Raw genomic sequence first — 11440 nt, 5'->3', positions numbered from 1 at the left:
TACCTTATTCTTAATTTATTTTCATAACACGTTTCATCGGACATCCGTACTTTGCACATAGAATCCTATTAGTTAATTTTAAAAATATCAAATCCCAACAGCTATTATTATAGTCGTATTTTATTTCTCGGACCCGGAAACATTCGACGAAAAAAAGATGATCCGATATTTTATCCACGTTTCACTGCTTCTGTTTGACGTACATATTATCAATCACTAAGCTTGCCCCCTGATTTTGACAATCGATTTTAAAACACGTAAATTGAGGCTTTTTGTTTCCTTAAACAAGGAAGTGCTGAAAAAGGAAAGCACGTGCGAGAAACTGACAGAACAGACATTTCTGTATCCAGTTCAGTGATTTAATGTGGCACCAGCCATCTATCCATGTACGAGTTTCTCGTTCTCTGGCTCTCTTCCCCCCTCCCGCTGTAAAAAGGAATTACTCATGTCGGCTGTATCATTCTTCCAAGCACCCGTACGGAACCAGAAGCTGAAGAACCCACCTTTGAGAGTGGATTTGGGACGTGGGTTTTCGAGAAGCTTGGGTTTTGGTCATGTGAGACCAACCAAATGGCGGACTTTTGAGCTCAACAAGCTAGCGGTCTGTGCTGATAGCAATGACAACGCAGCGTCTCGGAGGGAGTCCACACCTCCCCTGACTCGGTCTAAATGAGTTTCTCACTATTTTTTGTCTCTGTATCTATCTATTTATGTTTGCTCTTTGCTGTGTTTGCTAAACCCACTAATGTGTGTATATGAAGTATAGATTTTTACAGGTTAGTACTCATGCATTTGGATCAATTCTGGTTGGTTTTTCTGTTGGGGTTGTAATAGTTCGACAAGGGGTTTCTTTTTTCATTTGTTGGATTTAGTGTTTGCATGTAACTGTTCTACGGCTATACATTATTTATTAAATATGTGTTTTTTAATTTTTTCCCAACTTGCAATACGGGCTGTATATTTGATTGTACAAAGTAGTCCTCTTTCTACCGAGATATCTGTAATTAAGTTGTTGTCCGTTGAAGCGATGAATACTGTAACTTAATTTCGAGGTGACAACGGTAACTATTCTCCTTATCTTTGTTCAGAAATATAATTTAAGAACCGTAATGTGATCGAGATTTAACGGATAATTGTCCAAACAATAAAAGTGAAGATCTACAATTGGGTGGGGATGGGGTGTAGTATAACTTCATGCGATTTCTTTAGGGACACTTTATGTTATAAGTTTCTGGGGTTTTGTGAAAGTATATAACTTAATAGTGAGATGGACATGGCCTGCTGGGAACCCAGAAAGTATAAAATTAATAGCTATTATTTTCCTCTTCTTGTTATTTTAAAGCAAAATGTTACGCTGAATATGGAATTAGGGATCATTTGTGCAACCGAACTTCACTAAAAATCTGGCTATATAGGATTCTGATTGAAGAGCTAGAATGATTGATTACCTAAAAAGTTCTCTGGAGCTTCATGTGGTTATACCATAAAATTTTTTCTTAGGGATATATTTTGGGTTTCTACTTGATATTATCACTTTCTGCTATTTATTTTATAATTTTACTTAATTAGATTTGCATGATAGGATTGCAGTTTTTCTCTTTATATGTCAAAGGCTACTTTTGAGCCTCTGTTCTTCCCAAAGTCTAATATCCATATCTAGTATACATGATATGTTTATAATGTGATATTTTAATTGCTTTCAGGGTGAAACGCCATACAATTTCAGTCTTTGTTGGGGATGAGAGTGGAATAATAAATCGGATTGCTGGGGTGTTTGCTAGGAGGGGCTACAACATTGAGTCCCTTGCAGTTGGTTTGAACAAGGACAAGGCTCTTTTTACCATAGTGGTCTTGGGAACCGAGAAGGTTTTGAGACAAGTCATTGCACAACTGAACAAGCTTGTGAACGTCATTAAGGTTATGGCTCACCTAGATGATCTTAAAATATTCTGTATGAATCCTAATTTCTGGTGTTTGTATTGCATATTAGTAACTGTGTGGGGCTAAGGGCTTTTCTTTCCAAATGAACTTTTGAAGATGTTGCTTTTTGCATCTGAACTAGCTCTTTTAGTAATCTTATTCTAATTTTCCAAATAAAATCTGTGTATAATTTTTTGGAGGGAGTGTTTCCTTATCTGGTTCAGCACTTTACTTTTTGAGTATCTAATGTATCAGGTTCAAGACATCTCAAGGGAGCCACAAGTAGAACGTGAACTGATGCTTATAAAACTTAATTCAGATCTGAATACCCGTGCTGAGGTAAGATCATTAAACGGTTGGTCCTAGACCTCACCTGTATGGACGAGTTTGACCTGAAAGCAAAGCTGTCCCATCAGTTGTTTTTCTCTGTTTTTTGGATAAGGAAATGAATTTTATTAGATGAGCCAATGAACACAAACTGAGTATGCTTGAAGTATACGAGAGAACATCTGGCTTGAGGGAAATAAGGAAAGCAAGAATGCATGAAATCTACAAAAGCAGGAAAGTGTAAATTTTGGTAGGCTTTTATCCTTACGTAAGTGAATAGAACATGATGGATTTTGGCTTTAATATTGTCCTTTTGTGGCCTTGATGCTCTAGGACCCTGGGTATTGTGTTCCTCCCAAAGGTGTTACATTAAGCATAAAGGTGTCATCCACCAAACCTCTGTCCCATATGGACCACCCATTTGCCTTTCTGGCAAGCCAGTAACTCCACAGCCCTTTTAGAAATATTTTCAACTCATCCAAGGCAGCTGAGAATTGAATCCCACAATGCTTTAACCACTCCACAGTGAAGCAAGAGATGATCATTTGATTCTTCATCCATCTTGCTCATACAACACTAATCTGTCACCAAGATACTTAGATTATTCATGGTTAAGATATTCCCTAGAGCTGCTGTCCATCCCAATAATGCCATCCTATTGGGGATATTTGTTGTGCCAAGTTCTTCTCTATTGAAAAAAATTATCCTCATAGGGGCTAAGATCTATTGTTGGTAAAAGCACGCTTAAGGTCAAAGCGCAAATGCTGAAGAGCTTTACTTACCAAAAGCGAAGCATATTTAGTAAAGTGCACTGTTTTACATTAGTGAACTTAAAGTGCAAAATGCTTTTGTAGTTTTTTGTATTATATATTGATATATCAATTTTAACTATAATTTTTTGTATGGACCATTTATTTAGATAAAGCAGAAGAGGAAGATGGATAAGTGTTACAAATCTTTTAATGAAAGTGTATCACACCCCAGCCCTAGATCAGATGATTAGGGCTGAGTTTTGGATGTAAAGCCTATGGGCCTACAATTTTGGCCCAAGTGATTTGGGTTATCATTATGGGCTAATCCTTGGCCATTCTTAAAGATGGGCTCCCATTATGTTGCTACCTACTAGACTTTCTATTAAAATAAAACTCCAAATTCTATTGGGAGAACTCTACTTGGCGGCCACTGGGATTCCTAATCCAACAAGGAAATCAAGTCTAATCCATGAAGGATTGAACAACACCCTTGCTGAAACTTCTAAACACTCCAGGAATCATAACTCTTCAAGAAAACCAAATCCAAGTAAACCTAGGAGACTAATTTAACTGCTGCCAGGATTCCCCACCACCTCTAGGAGTCCTAATCCTGCAAGAAAAATAAAATCTCTGTTTTCGTTGAAGTATGCGATGCTGATATGTCACTTTTATAGTTTGGTCATGTCAAATATCTCTGAGGTGGGTCTACTTAGAATGAGTGCTGCTGCTGCCTGATATTATACATTTCCCTATGCCTCAAGTTGGAATTGACTAGTATGGTAACTAAGTGTTTCTCTGTGTTTAGGGTTTAAGTTTTTTGTTGTTTCAAGATAATGGGAGTGGCTCTCTTATTTGTGGACTAGGAGCACCTTCCTTTTCAGTAGCTTCGCTTTCATCTTAGTGCATTGACATTTTCAAGTACCTGATCTCTACACTGCTGTAATCTCCAGATCATGTCGTTAGTAGACATCTTCAGAGCAAAAATTGTTGATATCTCAGAAGATTCGCTGACTATTGAGGTGAATTCTGTTTGATTATGTGGTTATTGTTGTATCATTATTATTAGACTTGTTGTCATTATTATTGTTGTTGTCATTATTATTGTTATTGTTATTACCATTTGTTAAAGTACTTTGACATGTTGAAGCTCTTATCAAGAAGATTCATGGTCAAAATTATATTAAACATCCCACCATGGTGATAAAGACATAGCCCAAACTTGGAAGAAGCAAAGATCTCCTACAACTAGATTTTAGCCTTGTATAGTTTTTCCTTAAAATCTTTTGGTCTTTTCCTATGTTTTCACCTAGTAGCCAAGGGAACTAGAGCCTATAAAGCATCCATGTTCCTCTCCCAGTGCAGCTTCTGTTTTAGGTTAAAAACCATGATATCTTGAAAGGGTTTCTACCATTGTTCTCGAGCCTATAAAACATGTCTATATCAAAATATGGGTTGGATATGACTAATATTTGGATACCTTTCCGTTCAGTGGAAATATTTTAAATTTTGGAAATGAGATTTACATGGATTTATATTGCCAGAAGACCTTCGAGAGACAGAAGTGATACTTTTGGGTCCAAAACCAAAGTTTATTTATTTTTTAATAAAAAGGGAGTCTGTAGTGGCAATTTAAGATCCTAGGGGCTACAATTGATTCCGAAGATAATAGGCACATAGGGGATGAAGTTGGATTACTGTTTGAAGATTCTATGTATGTGTGGGTTAGTTTATGAAATTCTTAGCCATGTAGGCATATTGAAGTAGCATTAAGCAATGTTTGCCATTCCTTAATAGATATTGGGTTTTGCTCAATTAGAAAGATATTTGGACATTTTGGGAATCTTGCTAATTCTTTATTCTCTTGAAATAAAAAATAATAGCAGACAATGATTTGTCCCACTTTATGACTAGATTGAAGAAAAGATGCATAATAAGTTCTCGGGATAAGTTCATCGTAAAGCTTGCTCATACTCATAGTGCCATTCTACACTCTTGAAGACCTACACTGTGATGCAAGTCATATTTTGTTGGTTGTATATGTGGATGACATTATAATTATTGGGAGTGACTCAGCAATGATTGGTAGGCTGAAATAGTTTTTGCATGATTAGTTACAGACAAAAGATTTGGGTAAGCTTAGATATTTTCTTGGGATTGAAGTTGGCATTTCTAAAAAGGGTATTAGCCTATCTCAGAGAAAATATGTACTTGACCTTTTGGAAGAAACTAGCTTGTTGGGTGCACGACATATTGACACTCTTATAGATCCGAATCGTAAACTCTTGAAGAATGAAGGGGAGTTGTTTGAAGATCCAGTAGGTATCGACGACTTGTTGGGAAATTGAATTATCTTACTATCATTAGACCTGACATCTCTTATGCAGTGAGTGCAGTGAGTCAATTTCTAGAAGCACGAAGGGTCTCACATTGGGATGTTGTAATCAGTATTCTTCATTATCTTAACCGTGCTCCTAGCCTTGTATTGTTGTATAGGCCTTGGATTGGGCAGAGTCTCCTTCAGATAGAAGATCTACTATTGGATATTGTACCTTAGTAAGAGGTAACTTGGTTATATGGAAGAGTAAGAATCTAACAGTAGTAGGTCGTTCAAATGCAAAAGCTGAATACAGGGCTCATTTCCTTCAAGTGATTGGATTTCAAGCTTCGGTCCCTCTTCAGTTATTTTGTGATAATCAAGCTACAATGCATAGTGACTTCAATCCTGGGTTCGAGTAGTGACATTTCTATACCTTTTGTGAAGTCTGCTGATTAGCTTGCAAATATGTTTACTAAGTCCTTGTGTCATTGTCAGTTAAAGTTTATTTGTTTCAAGCTGGGTTTATATGATATATATGCCCCAGCTTGAGGGGGAGTGTTTGGGGCATTACTATAGTAAGTATAACTCAGAGGAGATAATTGTCAATTGTATGTTTAGTGTGTATATATATATATATATATATATTGGAATAGTAATGAATAAACACAAGTTTGAACAAATGGTTTTCCCCCTTGTTTGTGTTATCTCCATGTTTTACAACTCAGAATATGTGCAAATTTTACATTTTGTATGGACAGGATTATTTTCTGGTTGTATTATCTTAAAGTATGTTTCACATGGATATTTTAGGTCACTGGGGACCCTGGGAAGATGGTTGCTATTCAAAGAAACTTAAGCAAATTCGGAATCAAAGAACTTGCAAGAACTGGAAAGGTAACATATCCCTATTTTTATGATTCTTTTTGTATGATCTTTGTTTTGTGCGTATTTACTTATGTTTGAATATTTTTTAAAGTTTTTGAATCCCAGATTGACCATTGTGAACTTAATTTGCATCCATAGAGAAATGGCCATTGTTTTTCTTTTTTCAATTTAGAGAAGAATCCTAAATATGATCTTCCATGGGATGGTGCCCATTGAGACTTGATACTGAAATGCAAGTCATTATTTTGAGCAGTCATGTTTTATTCCCACAGTTAGCGGCCATTCAAGTTGAATTAAGCCGAATATTGGCTGGTCAAGCTCGACTTGAGTAAATTAGTTGAGTTCTAACTTGGCTCGAGCTTGACTCTTAATAGTCCAAATGAGTTAAGGTGGAGAGAGTCAGTTAAAAAACAACCAAAAAAAAAAAAAGAAAAGAAAAAGAAGAAAAAACCCTATAGATCAACGATAATTCAAGTATGGGTGATATTTTTCAGTTCTATAGACAAACAAAAGCATGCATAGATCAAAATCATGTCAATTTGTCTGAATGTCTTTCACATCTTGAGACCTTTCATATATATAAAAATTATACAGCAAGATTTAAAAGCGTTTTCCGCTAATTAGAACTGAGATTTTCTCTCAATCCCCTAGCTGTACATGCTACCCGTATTTTGGAAAACCTAACTATACAAAATAAAGATAATAAAGACATGCCGCATAAAGATGATAAAGACATAAAGGCATGCCGCAAGTCTCAATGGGCTTGGGCTCAAGCTGCTGCAAACCTAACTAATAGGTTGCAGCACATCCTATTAACATCTTCCCTCAAATTGATGCTGGTGGATCAAGAAACATCAATTTATCAATCATGAAATGATGTTGGTGTCGGGTTAGAGCCTTGGTGAACACATCGGTTGTGTGAAGAACAGTGGAAATATGAGGAAGAGTAATCACACTCTTATCAAAAGCTTCACGTATGGAATGACAATCCACTTCAATGTGCTTGGTCCGCTCATGAAAGACTGGGTTAGCAGCAATATGAATAGCACTCTTGTTGTCAGCATAAAGCTGAGTAGGCTGGAGATGAGGAAAACCAAGTTCTGCCAACAACCCACGAAGCCACACAATGTCAGAACAAGTAGAAGGCATAGTACGATAATTGGACTCCGTAAAGGATTTTGAAACGCGAGCCTGCTTCTTACTCTTCCAAGATATAAGAGCATTTTCGAGAAACATGCACCACCCTGTGATAGAATGACGAGTGTCCGCACATCTTGCCCAATCTGCATCACTGTAACCTGCCAGTAGAACAGAAGATCCAATTGGAAAGAACAACCCCATCAAGAGTCCCCTTGAGATAGCAAATGATACGTCGAACAACAACAAGATGAAGGTGGCGAGCATAAATTGACTAACCTATTGGACAACATAGGAAATATCGGATCTTGTAATCGTTAAATAGTTTAAGCTCCCAACCAATTGCCAGTAGAATGAGGATTAGAAAGAATTTCCCCTTCCCCCTGTTGCAGTTCCAAATTCACCTCCAAAGGTGTAAGAACTGAATTTCTTTCCTGAAGACCAACCAACATAATCACCTCTTGTGTATACTTGTGCTAATGCAAATATGTACCTTCTAGTGTGATTTGAACCTCAAGGCCGAGGAAATACTGCAGACGGCCAAGATCTTTCATATGAAAGGAAGCCTTGAGGTGCTTTTGTAATTACTCAATCAACTGGGAGTTCGTTCTTATAATCACGATATCATCCAGTAGACCAGAAGCAAGACAATCCTAGAAGCAATCTTTCGGAGAAAGAGAGATGAATCAAAATTGCTTTGAACAAAATTGAAATCAAGAAGAGTGGAACGAAACTTATCAAACCAAGCACGCGATGCCTGCTTTAAGCCATGTAGAGACCGTTTCAGGCGACAAACATCTGAAGATGGTGTAGAAAACAGACCTTGCTCTAGACATGGAGAAAGCTTACTATCATGTCAACTGGAACTTCTTGCCCTATCTACTTGCAAGATGTGGTATTGGGGTGAAATAGTGTGCTTGGGTAGCATATTGCATTTCTACAGCTTGCTTTTCTATCTTGGTGAATGGTTTGCTAGTAGGTTTTTTTTACTCTTCCCGTGGTTTGAGATAGGGGGATCCACTCTCGCCATTACTTTTCATTATCCTCATGGAAGCTCTTAGCAAGATGATTTCGGGCCTTGTGGAAGGTGGCTTCCTCGAGGGCTTCTCGGTGGGGAATGCTAATTATGGCTCTATTGATATTTCTCATTTGCTTTTTGTTGATGATGCTCTCATCTTGTGGAGAAAATCATGGGCACATTCAATCTTTGAGGGCTCTTCTCCTTTGCTTTGAATTTGTCTTTGGTTTGAGAGTGAATCTTTCGAAGTCTAAATTGGTGCTGGTGGGGGTTGTCCCCAATGGGTGTGAATCTAGCTTGCCTCTTTGTATGCAAGGTATCTTCTCTACCTATGAAGTATCTTGGCTTACTGTTGGGTGCTTTAGTCAGATCGAAGGGGATTTGGAACGCAGTGATGGAAAAGGTGTAACATAGATTGGCTTCTTGGAAGATGTTATACTTGTCCAAAGGTGGTAGGCTTACTCTTATCAAAAGTACCATTTCTAATGTACCAACCTATTTTTTGTCCTTGTTCTCGCTCCCTACAAAGGTAGCCAATCGTATTGAGAAGGTACAACAGGATTTCTTGTAGATTGAGATGGGGGACGAGTTCAAATTGCATCTGGTGAACTGGTCAACAGTTTGCACACCAATATTTGGGGGTGGATTGGGGATCCTCAATTTGATGAAATTCAATAAAACTCTGTTGGTCAGGTAAATGGTTGTGGTAGTACCAACAAGAGAGGGGGGCCCGATGGAAGTTAGTTATAGATTCGAAGTTTGGAGAGTCTTGGGGAGGATGGTGCTCGGCTGTGGTACATGGACCATATGGGGTGGGTTTGTCAAAACACATTAGAAAAGTATGAAAGACTTTCCTAAGCTATGCACATATTGAAGTAGGTGATGGTTCTCGAGTCAAATTTTGGCACGACAAATGATGTGGTGAACAAAGCTTCAAAGAAATAGTCCCTAGCGTTTTTTTATCTTGTACAGGCGAAGGTTGCTTCAATAGTTGATCTCTTGGCCTTCTCTCGTGGCTCCCCTCAATGCAATGTAGATTTCATTAGGGTAGCACAAGATTAAGAGTTGGAGGTTATCACCAAGTTCTTTGCCTTACTATATTCCGCCAAGGTGACCAAGGGCAATATAGATAAGATCAGGTGGAGCCCCTTCAAGAAAGGTAGATTCATAGTGAGATCGTTCTACCAAGTTCTAACTAGCTAGGAATGACTACTTTTCTATAGAGGAATATATGGAAGATGAAAGCTCCTTTGAAAGAAATTTTGTTTTTGTTTGGATAGCCTCTCTAGACAAGATTCTTACTGCAGACAATCTAAGGAAAAGTCGTGTAATGGTGTTGGATTGATGTTACATGTGTAAGAAGAATGGGGAATCAATATATCACTTGCTTCTACACTTTTAGGTGGCCAGAACGTTGCGGGATGATTTTCTTGCCAGAATAGGATTATCATGGGCCATGCCTTGTAGGCTGTTGGATTTTCTAGCAAGCTGGAGAGGACACCAAGGCAATCTTCAAGTGGCAACAATATGTAAGATGGCCCATATATGCATGTGTTAGTAGTGCATTTCGCAGGAGCGAAATGATAGAAGCTTTGAGGATTGCAAGAGGACAATGGATGAGGTTAATGGTCTTTTCTTTAAAACTTTGTTCGTATGGGCGGGCTGGGGTCATTGATTTTAATGGACTAAATGTCTATGATTTTCTACTTTCGGTTGTAAACCCTAGTTAGGTACTTCTCATATATGCTTCCTGTGTGCTTGGCCTATGCCTCATTTTATGAATAAAATTCTTGATTACCTATAAAAAAAATAAGGTCTGATAAAATGCCAAATTTAGTGGCTGTGGAATATCTGAAATCCTGCGAGAATGGAACATCATCATGGCACAATACTGATATGTGAATGACAATAATGATGAGATACAGTCTCGTTCAATCTTGGACTCATAACCTCAAATTCTCAATGGGTTTCTGAATACTTTTACCTCTAAAGTGGTATAGGTGATACGTATCTAGTCAAGTCAATGTATATCATTTTTCTTTTTTTCCAAATCAATTTTGGTTTTTGTAATTATTTCTGAGTAAGAAATCTGATAAAAAACTATTTGTGATTAGAAATAACTGAATATAGATCTATTTCATATATTTCTATATGGTTATACATTTCAAAACATGAGATAGTGAAAACATTAAGGTCAGTAGCTTATGATAACTGTCCATGAGCAGGTTTTGCAATAAATGTTGCTAATGAACTTAGACGAGTAGTTGTTGGGTATTAGTATACGACCTGAGTTTCTTTGTGACAAATTTTGGATTTGAATCTACCTGCAGATTGCATTGCGACGAGAAAAGATGGGTGAAACTGCTCCATTCTGGGGATTCAGTGCAGCTTCCTATCCAGATCTTGAACCACCACCTCCTGTTAATGTTCTTGAAGAGAAAGCAGGTCAATCACTTAATGGCGATGTCCGTATATCCTCAGGTGTATGTACCTTTTGTTTTATCAAAGAGGCTCTCCCTGTTATTTGTTTCCTTATTTATTCAATTCCCTTATATGGTAAATTACTGGGTAGAGCTACAGGGTTTTCACTCGTCATACATATACAGGATTCCTCATTTTCATATGCCAATTTTACGAGGCTTATCATTTAAGAAAATGATTTAAAAATAGTTTGCATATTATTTTAACTCAAAAAATCTAAATAGTCATATATAAACAATTAACTTCTTTCGGTTTTGGGGGACGAATAACAGAACTTGAAAGGTTAAATGCTGATTTACCTGTTTGCAACTTTTAATGAAATGCAGTTTCGATGTAATAATCTAAGGGGGTCACCTTTGGATTGACCTTCTTATGAATCTTTGAATCATTTGGGGACAGAGAGCCACTTGTTGATTGCATTTTGTTTTGGGACGTTTCATGCTTACCATAAGCATTTAATTCTCTTTAATTTATTTATTTTGATCAGTAAACAAGATTTGAGTATGAGACATACTGTTTAATTTATATTTAATAGGTTACTCTGTTTTTATTTAGATTTTTAAATTTGAACATATGATGGAAAATAGCCAGTCAGAAGAGTAT

The 11440-nt window shown here is 37.3% G+C and overlaps 1 protein-coding gene across 3 annotated transcripts in view; it reads left to right on the top strand.

Annotated features, from left to right (window-relative positions):
• Positions 1–320: 320 nt before the first annotated feature.
• The window catches only part of LOC108991601 (acetolactate synthase small subunit 1, chloroplastic-like), a 28075-nt gene continuing 16955 nt past the window's right edge, over positions 321–11440 (top strand). For 2 of the 3 annotated variants that reach the window (XR_004802261.1, XM_018965924.2), the window contains exons 1-6: positions 324–663; positions 1704–1917; positions 2176–2259; positions 3950–4018; positions 6127–6210; positions 10687–10839. Coding sequence is in view for 2 of the 3 variants with exons in the window: in XM_018965924.2 (XP_018821469.1) it covers positions 446–663; positions 1704–1917; positions 2176–2259; positions 3950–4018; positions 6127–6210; positions 10687–10839 (822 nt within the window). In the remaining variant the exon portion in view is untranslated. Of the gene's footprint in view, positions 664–1703; positions 1918–2175; positions 2260–3949; positions 4019–6126; positions 6211–10686; positions 10840–11440 lie in introns of all 3 variants that reach the window. The other variant, XM_018965926.2, reaches the window with a different exon arrangement.

The sequence above is a fragment of the Juglans regia genome, chromosome 8 (genome assembly GCF_001411555.2).
Source record: "Juglans regia cultivar Chandler chromosome 8, Walnut 2.0, whole genome shotgun sequence".
NCBI lineage: Eukaryota > Viridiplantae > Streptophyta > Magnoliopsida > Fagales > Juglandaceae > Juglans > Juglans regia.
Note: the sequence above shows the minus strand (reverse complement) of the source record. Positions and strands in the feature narration are given on the sequence as shown.